At 35.5% G+C, this 9,698-nt stretch overlaps 1 protein-coding gene across 1 annotated transcript; it reads left to right on the forward strand.

The window, feature by feature from the left end:
• Window positions 1-2,343: 2,343 nt before the first annotated feature.
• LOC104497098 (probable phospholipid-transporting ATPase IH) lies at window positions 2,344-6,178 on the forward strand. Its single transcript, XM_010140314.1, has 3 exons — window positions 2,344-2,466; window positions 3,392-3,495; window positions 6,114-6,178. The coding sequence occupies exons 1-3, from the start codon at window positions 2,353-2,355 to the stop codon at window positions 6,166-6,168; spliced, it is 273 nt and encodes a 90-aa protein (XP_010138616.1). The 5' UTR covers window positions 2,344-2,352; the 3' UTR covers window positions 6,169-6,178.
• The last annotated feature ends 3,520 nt before the right edge of the window (window positions 6,179-9,698 follow it).

Raw genomic sequence — 9,698 nt, forward strand, 5'->3', positions numbered from 1 at the left:
CAAATGTTGTCAGAACACCTTTAAATTTTATTAAGATGATGCTCTTTGCTAGGATTTTCAATTGTTTCTGGTTTTTTCCTTATTTCTGCCTTTTTAAAAAAATTGTGTAGATTATTAACTTCCATTTTAATAGGCTGTTGTATTATAGATTGCTCTTGGCTTGCAGGTTGACTTGAATGCCATAGCTTACAGAGAGAATCTAGGTTAGTAAAGAATCATGATCATTCCACATTATGATCTGTGAAAATCAAAAGTAAGAGGACTCTCTTGTCTTTACAAGTTGCACCTGAGAAATCACTTTCTGATGTGTAAATGTTTTCAGTGGCAACTTAAACCCCAGACATAGTGGGCATTTTTTCTTGTGCTTGTTCTTGTAGTGACACTTCACTGTCAAGAGGAGGGTTTGTTCACTGAGCATCCCCCTCTGGCCAGATTGAATGTTCTGAAGAATTCTGATTTTTCTTCTTGTGTCATCTGTAAAGGTGATTAAACTTGCAGTATTATTGCTGTGTTTGAGGTAGCTGATAATTAAATTAATGTTGGTTTCAGTGTTAAAAGAGCGAGTAAAATCAAAATAGTTACCTGGTGTTCTCACAGTTTGTTCTAGGAATAGGTGGAGTCTCTATCTCCTAACAGTTTGTTCAAGTTATTTCCCAAACAGTGTTTTGTCTGGTTTTGGTAAAATTCTCACTCAAAGACTGTATTATAATTTGTCATGTCCCCATCTTTCTTAGTTAATGATTTCATGGCAAAATGCAAGTTCTCTTGAAGACACATCTTGGAAGAATAAGGCAACTTGAGCAGTAATCTGACCTGTTAGGCTCCACTGCTCTTCAGCATGAAGACATCAGTCCAGGCTGGGTTTAGCCAAGACATTCAACTGCCTCCAGTTCCAAACCAACCCCTTCACTGTCTTGCTACGTATCTTCACTTCCCTGGGTTTGCAGAATGATACATGAAAAGTCATTTAATCAAAAGGAGATAGATGAGGAAATTAATCCCTTCCTAAATTTGAACAGCCCAAAACTTCCTACTGTTACTTAAAAGTGCTGCTTTTTTTTTCCCTTCTAGAAGTGGAGTAGCCAGTTGTCATTATGCTGTTTTAATAAATCTCTAATTTTTGTTCAGAGACTGAAAATCAGTAAAGAGTTCTACTGCTGCACTAGAAGTTGTGATTTTCAAAAAGCTGCCATCATTTACACAAAACGTAGAAAAAATCTATTTGTTTCTGTTAATTTTCATACCTCGTTGATGCAGGCGTGCTTAGCAACTTGCATTCTCCTGTGCCATGTGTACAATCTGCAATTTGCTATTGGTTAAAAAAAACCAACCTTTTTCACCTATGCTAGAAGTTAAATTTCCTTTGTTATCATCATCCTTCTTCTTCAATACATTTTTGTAAATCCTATCTAAGCTATCACAATTTTGTATTTAGATGTTACTATTGCTGATTGTTATCAGACTGTTTTGCTTAGTTAGAGTTAACTGAATTAACAAGAATTAACTTCCAAGGATATTGAAGTTTAGCTTTATAAGCTAAATTTAGATTATAGATACCAAATATTCAAGGATATAAATGTATATAAATATATATAAATATCCAGTATTCTAATAGCCAAGAATATTGGAATTTAGCTTTTATAACAATTAATTTCCATGGATATTGGACTTCAGCTTTACAAGTATATCACAAGAACAATGATTAAGCTGAACCTTATGATAATGCATTATGACATAAAAGTATTTTGAAAAGATGGTAAGCTACATGAAAAATTGGAAAAAGTATTTTGATAGGATTTTTATTGAAACTTTGATATTAAAACATGTCGTATATCTTTGCAATTTGTTTGCTTTTTATATTCCTTTGTAAAAGATAAGCTACAGAAATGTATCAAAGGCTGTTTTTCTCAAATGGTTTACAGTAATATTTTGTATTTATAGTTTAGGGCAAGATGCTTATCCTCAAGAACCAATGAGAGTAGCTCACGTCTGCAGCTGTTTTTTCAAAAATATTTTGTGGTATTTGGTCTTAAAACGAGGATAGTATCTTCATTTCTCAAATAGTATTGCAAAACTTAAGAAAGTGCTTGTGAAATGGTTATCTTGAAGAGAAAAGGTAGTACACAGTAGACCTCAGTCATTCCTCAAGGTGTAATTAATTTTCATAGGTATTTCTGTAGGTCTTTACTCCTGTGGTAGAATCCTGGTGTAAATAACAATGAATGAATTTTCAAGATATTTGAGTGAAACTGGTTTTTTTGTTTTGAAATCTGAAATTTGGGCTGCTACATAAATGATAAATTAATTTTATTTTGTTGTGGGTTTTTTTTCCCCTAGGTTGGAGATATTGTAATGGTAAAAGAAGATGAAACATTCCCATGTGATTTAATATTTCTGTCAAGTAGCAGAGGAGATGGAACATGTTTTGTTACAACAGCTAGTTTGGATGGTGAATCCAGTCATAAAGTAATGAAATATTCTGCATTTTCTTTTTAAAGCAAAGTTTGCATTCAATTTTTTACACAGGTCGCTATATGACTTCATGTTTATGTGTTCAGCAGATACACTAACTTGTATAAGTTATGTTTCTACTAGTTGACTTCATTTCTCTTAAAGTATTGCAATTCTGCATAAAGTTTAAAAATTTATTCGTGATTTTGTCTGTGTCCGGTATAAGCATGCAGATTATAGAGATAATGTACAAACTTTTTTGTACTTAAATGCTTTCATGGTGACCTGATTTGTCACTGGAAGGTACTCGCATATAATGTAAGAACATGCCCAATCAGGAGCATTTGAAGGTGCATCTTATTTGAACTATGAGCTCTTATGTAAAAACTTGTTAAATCTATTTTGCGACGAAGTAGGATTGTAGAATCATAGAGTGCTTTGGGTTGGAAGGGACCTTTAAAGGTCATCTAGTCTAACCCCTGCGCAATGAGCAGGAACATCTTCAACTAGATGAGGTTGCTCAGAGCCCCATCCAGCCTGACTGTGAGTGTTTCCAGGGATGGGGCATATACCAGATCTCTGGGCAACCTGGGCCAGTGTTTCACCACCCGCATAGTAAAAAATGTCTTTCTTATAGCTAGTCTAAGTCTTCCTTCTTTTAGTTTAAAACCATTACCCCATGTTCTGTTGCAACAGGTGTTGCTAAAAAGACTGTCCCGATCTTTTTTATATGACCCCTTTGAGTACTGGAAGGCTGCAATAATGCCTCCCTGGACCTTTCTCTTCTGAAACAACCCCAACTCTGTCAGCTTTTCTTCATAGGAGAGCTGTTTCATCCCTCTGGTCATTTTGTGGCCCTATGTATAAAGTATATGTGCAGATTCATGTATTTTATATCTGTCCTTACTTTATTTTATTTACACCTTTTTATTAATTCCAGACTCACTATGCCGTTCAAGATACAAAGGCATTTCACAGTGAGCAAGAAATCGATGCGCTACATGCTACCATTGAATGTGAACAACCTCAGCCTGACCTTTATAAGTAAGAAAATAATTTTAACCTGTTTCATTTAAAGTAACCTACCAGTAATTATAAGAATATAAAAATGGATAGATACTGGGTGTGTCTGCCTGGTTAGAGTGAGCTTAAAGTTAAGTTAGTCTTCCATTCATGCTCCTTTCCTGCAAGTAGTTCACTGGTGTGCTGTAGTGCAGTGATCTCCAAAGGGAGGTGAACAAGACGATGCATTGGAGTGTGTGACAAAATCTAAATTAAAAACAAAAAAAAATTAAGCTTTACTAATATTTACTATCAGTGGTGGCACTGTTACTCACTCTGTATATCAGAGTATCCCATGTCATACAGTTCACGAGTATTCCCCAGGGGACGGGAGTGTTTTGCAATGTGGAGAGGTTGCTAGTGGCACCGTCATTCATTCCTTTGCTTTCAGCGTATTGTCAAGTATTGCAGTTTATGGGTGCCTGGTTAAGTGATTTATGGATTGTATTATCTAGTAACTAAAGTAACCCTCACAAAATGGTCAAGTGGCTTAAAGAGATTCCTGCAAAGAAACTGTAGGTTGAAGATAAGACTAAATGCAAGCACAAGTAAACAAGGAAATGGCAAACACTTCCACTCTTAGTATAGAGTCAGCCACATTAGAAGATAAAAACAATGCCAGTCTAACCAGATTTGACAAGAAGTTGTCCAAAAAAATTTGAAGGTGTCAAGAATATTTGAAGTATGGATTTACATCTGCTGTCATTAACAATGAACTTCACCCAGCATATTTTGCAATACTAGCTAATGATACTATGATGAAGTTTTTTAGCAATGTTTAAAGTCTTGTAATATTTTACAAAAGTACCATACAAAAGTACGCTAAACTTAATGATAAATCTTTAGAAGACTTTTTTGAGGTTTCTTTCTTAATAGTGGAAGACAAGAAGCCACATATAATTAGGGAAACTTGTTCTTCCTGCCACAGTAGAAATAGCTGAAATAATACACAGAAAACAATACAGCAACAAATTAAAATGCATTTTTTTCATCAGCAAATACTGTTGGAAGATGCAGAGAAAACATTTCTTATTTCTGAGGTGTGGAGGTATCTCTTTTTCCGTCATCTCAGTGACCAAGGAACTGGTCTACAAATCTGCAAGAGAACAGATTCTTTAGAAAACTGATTCCATGAATGGCTTGATCCTTTTGTAAATACAGTGGGAAGTTGAAGCTTACGCTGTTATAAGTGGTGGAATTTGTTGAGACACTGTTGACACATGAATAATGATAACCCTTATTGGTAGACAGCTTCTGTCTCTGTTCATTTTTACTTGCCACTTTACCTCTCAACAAACCATGGTGGCAAATCTTTCTTTCCAAAGGCCATAGTCATTTTACATCATGATGCATTTTCTGCTGTGTTGTATGTTCTCTCAGCAGATAGGTTACCTGAGCCTGAGAAGTTCCCTTTCAGGGTAACAGACTCACCAGCTCCCCCCAGTTTCCTTAATGCCTTGCTTAATCCCTTGTGACTGGAGATTATCCACTTGGACAGTGGTATTGCAAATACAGTGTACTGTGTCTGGATGGAATGGAGTAAATATTCTGCGTGGCAGCCCATGTGATGTAGTGTTTTGATTTGTGACTAAAACAGTGTAATAATAACACACTGGTGTTTTAGCTGTTGCTGTAAAGTGCTTGCACAGTGTCAAGGATTTCTCTCTTTCTGACTCTGCCCCTCCAGCAAGTGGTCTGGGAGTGGGCAAGAGGCTGGGAATGGACACAGCCAGGACAGCTGACCTCAGCTGACCAGAGGGCTATTCTGTGCCATAGAATGTCATGTTCAGCAATACAACTTGGGGAGTAGGCTTTCCAAAGTAACTTTTGCTTGGAGACTGACTGGGCACAGGTCTGAATATAGGAGGTGGTGAGTGGTTGCCTTTGAGTCACTTGTTTGTTTGTTTTTTCTTTGCTTATTAAAGTGTCATTATCTCCCTTTTGCTCTTCCAGTTCTCTTCCCTATCCTGCTGGGGAGGGAATGAGCAAGAGGCTAGTGGGTGCTTAGTTGCTATCCAGGGTCAACTGACCACATGCACGTAAAGTGTACCTAGAGGTATTCAGAGGGAAAACTGCTCATTGGGTTTATGCTTTTGTTTTCTTTTCTTTTAAATCAGTTGTAGGTTTTAGGTTTTCTAAAGGATAGTAATTAGACTGGTTTACCTCAGGTAATTTAGGGAGTAAGCGTTATTTCTTTCTAATGGGTCTACTTAGATTCATTCCTTATTTTATAATCTCTTGTTATATGCAAACTTTACATTGACTTGCTATTCTGTGTGGTTTTGTATTTCCATTTAAATATATTCATATGTATCTCTGTGTTCTTGTTTATGTTCTGCATAATCAGCACATTCAGTTGGAAACTGCTTAATACTTTCTTGAAAATATTTCTCAAATATGTTCTCACATATATTTTTAAGAGAATAAGTTGTTTTTTTTTAACATATATATGTGTGTGGTGTATATATCTGTATATAGAGAAAATTGTATGTCCTTGTAATGTACATTAAAAAAACCTGAAATATTGGGACATGTATGCATAAGAATACACAAAGAAGTGGTGCTGTTAAATTTAAACTACTTGTATATTTTCCTTGCAGATTTGTTGGTCGAATAAATGTTTACCATGATAGGAATGAGCCTACTGCAAGGTAGGGAAAATACATATTCTACATGGAAAATGTAGAACAATGGAAAATCCATTATTCTACACATATAAATATTTTCAGCATTGAATAAATATGAGAATTACATTTGGTTTATCAACCATTGTGCTGTCTTGTCTTATTGATAGAATGTTTTTGTCTTAGTTTCCAGATGGTTATTTCATATAACATAAATGTTTTGTCTTTTAATTAGGTAGATTTCTCTTGTTTTATATTTCTATGTCTTTATTCAATTTCAGTTTTTATTTGACATGTATTTTGTTTGTAAACGATATTGATAGGATTTTTGACAGTACTTGGATGATGTTTCCACATTAGCATGGGATCTTGATAGTGCTCTGAACAATATGAATAATGTGATTTGTGTATTTCTTTCATTTTTATACTTACAAATCAAAGAGTTTGAACATGCCAATTACCACGTCCAGTTTTACTAAAGGTGTTTGTACATTTGTCTAAATGTACAAATGTTTGTCTAGTTTGTCTAAAATGCTGTGTGTGTCCAGGGAAATGCATTTTGTATGTGGTGTGGGAGACAGTGATCTGTTACCCTAGGTCTGGCACCTAGCAGGGTCTGCCTTCTGTGCAAATAGGCTTCGTCCTGAAGGGAGTGATTTTTGCAGCAACAGATTGATCTGTGTATGACATGAGAAGAAAATCTGTGGTGTTAAGACTTGTATTTCTTGGACAGCACTATTGGAGCAATTTGTATTTTTTACTTAAAATATAATGGAAGAATTTATTGTCCGTAATAAGTAATTCTAACGTACAGGACACTGTAGTTTATATAGGCCTAAAATACTGCTTGAATCAGTATTTTTAAAAATAAGCACCTTACAATTAGGTTGATGAGTCTTTATTTAGGTACCTACATATGTGGTTTTTAGATGCATTGGTTTAAGACTTGAATTGTGAAATTATGAGCTTAATTTTAGACATCTATATATATATTTTAATTTTCACTAAAAACACTAAGTATGCCTAGTAATTTTGTTACACAAAACAAAAATATTTGAGTAAAACTAATTTCCTGTTTTACATGGCTTCCACTAAGGTCTGCTCTTTCTCTCTTAAATGTTTATATTTTCTAATACTTGTCTTGCAGGCCATTAGGATCCGAAAATCTGCTTCTTAGAGGAGCCACTTTAAAGAACACAGAAAAAATCTTTGGTAAATGTTTCTATTGATTATTTAAATGAATCCTGAAATAATAAGCAAGCATCAAACAAGGTTACAATCCTACAGCTACTACTGAGGATATGATTTCTATTGAATCACTTGATTTACACCTTTTTAATCAGGCTTACTGTTGCTACAATTGCAGTAAAGTAACTGTTAATGATGTACAATGATTGTAGAGGGGGATTTTATAGTTTAGTCCTCAAGGATTAGTGAAAATGATTCAACTTCTTCATGTAAATATATGGCTTTTGAACAAGCACTGTGAATTAATTATGTTGTCCCAAAGCAGTTAATGAGCCTGTTGACAAATTTGAAATCTGTTTTCCTTATTTGTCAAAACAGATACCTCACCCAGATATAAATACAGATGATAAAAAAAATCTCCACTTAAACAGTCCTGATCAGAATTAGATTTTCTGTTAGCCAGTGTATTTTGTGTGTATGAATTGTCTTCATTCCATGGAAAATTGTGAATGTTTTAGCAGAAATAGGAAGCACAAGCTGAGACGTGTTTTTTGCAAATTCTTCAAGAAAGCCTAGTGGGAGTAGTAGTTCCGTTGTAACAAGTCACTCTTTGCTAGTGGCAAAAGGGACAAGGATTCAAGTCATCCTCTATCATATACAACTTTCATACTCCCAAGAAAGAAGATTATAGATAGCCATGACCTACTTAGCCTAAGATACCAGAATCTTGCAACTTCTTCTCCAAAAGGAGAGTAAAAAAAATGTATTGATTTAAACTTTCTCTCTTTGCTTTTAACTGTAATCTAAAATAGATGGACTAATATAATGACTTTGTAGTAAGTATTTCTGTAAACGTTAGAGGATAGTTTTAATATTTCTGTTAACTTGTGTATCGGGCACAGATCTCCTGATACCAGGGGCTGTTTCTGCCTTTACCCCAGCACAATCCATATCCTAAATTATTTTATTTTCGCAAGGTACTCATGTGCTGGTTTAATAAATACTTTAAATCCATCTTCTTATTTACAGCTTCTTTTAATTATTGTATTTCATCTTCTGAAGTTTAGTCTCTCAATCTCTGTTATCAACAGAAAGTAGGTAATACCAAAAGATCGTTTTTGTCATGAATTATTACACATTCCTGAAGTGATCGAAGTCAATGACTAGCTTTTATTCTTCCTGGATGTATCCTGTAGTTTAGCCCTATCTGGACTTTCTTTTACAATGTATGACTTAGGTTCTAAAATTGAAGCCAAAAAAAAGAACTTAAAAATGCAAGGGAATTTATTCAAAACCCAGCCTTGGTTTGTCTTGGATACATAACAACATGTTAGCAATTGGAACTGTGACTCTGGAATTGTATGTAAACGCAATTTCCCTCTAAGAACTGAGATATTAAAGCCATTTCTAGTTTGAGTATCACCCAAGTCTTTGTTCTTTATTTTGAGACTACAGAGAATTAAAGAAATGACAGAAAATAATAATCTAGTGAATTGTGCTATTGTAACATGCAATATTTAGTAAAACAAGTTGTCTAATTTCAGGTGTTGCTATCTATACTGGAATGGAAACTAAGATGGCATTAAATTACCAGTCAAAATCACAGAAGCGATCTGCTGTGGAAAAGTAAAATTTCTGATATTTATTTTGGGTGTGGAAAACTGCACGTTTGAATGGTGTATGAAAGGGTGGGGGGGGGTTGTTGTTTTTTTTTTTTTTTTTTTAATGATACCCACGTGGCTGTGATTCACAGTCATGCCAGGTCTCCCTTTCGGGAGAAGTGTGGTCAAAGCTCAGAGATCAAGAGCTTCACCAAACCACCGCTGTGTTTCGGGAAGTTCTTCCTCTAACCAGCAGAGGTGGGAAAGCCAGGATGGCAGTAGGTGCCCAGAAACCCAGCTTGATTCCTATCTCCCGAGCCAAAGCCTCCAACTATATGGCTGCAATGTAACTGGTCTCTCTACTCATACTGCATCCAGCCAGGACAGGATGTCAGGAGAGGGGTTCAAGTGTGAGGATAGAAGGAGCCAGCCCTGATGCTTTTTTTTTCCCCGTATTGGAAGTGGGGCCAAGGCCTTTCAATCTAAATCTAGCTTGCAGAAGCGCGACAAATCTCCCTCTTTCACCCAAACTTTCAAAAAAAGCTCTTCAAAACAACAAACAAGCCCAAATCAACTGCAACACTTTGTTTTGGAAGGAACCACAATAATTTACCAGCTAAAGTTGCATTTTTCTGTGAATAAATACTTTCCTCTTCCCTGCATCCCACCAAAGATCTGCTAAGATCTACCCAGGACTTCTGCTGTGAGGCGATTTGCAGACATGTTTCCCTGCGGAAAAGGAAACAAAACTCATGGGCACCAGCCACAAAGC

This window comes from Buceros rhinoceros, unplaced genomic scaffold (genome assembly GCF_000710305.1).
Source record: "Buceros rhinoceros silvestris isolate BGI_N320 unplaced genomic scaffold, ASM71030v1 scaffold3980, whole genome shotgun sequence".
Lineage (NCBI taxonomy): Eukaryota > Metazoa > Chordata > Aves > Bucerotiformes > Bucerotidae > Buceros > Buceros rhinoceros.

Excerpts from the sequence above, each read along its gene's own strand:
- LOC104497098 (XM_010140314.1), top strand. The coding sequence starts at position 2,353 with ATGGTAAAAGAAGATGAAACATTCCCATGTGATTTAATATTTCTGTCA. Across the intron at positions 2,467-3,391 it reads ATGGTGAATCCAGTCATAAA|ACTCACTATGCCGTTCAAGA; the intron begins GTAATGAAATAT and ends TATTAATTCCAG. Across the intron at positions 3,496-6,113 it reads CCTCAGCCTGACCTTTATAA|ATTTGTTGGTCGAATAAATG; the intron begins GTAAGAAAATAA and ends TTTTCCTTGCAG.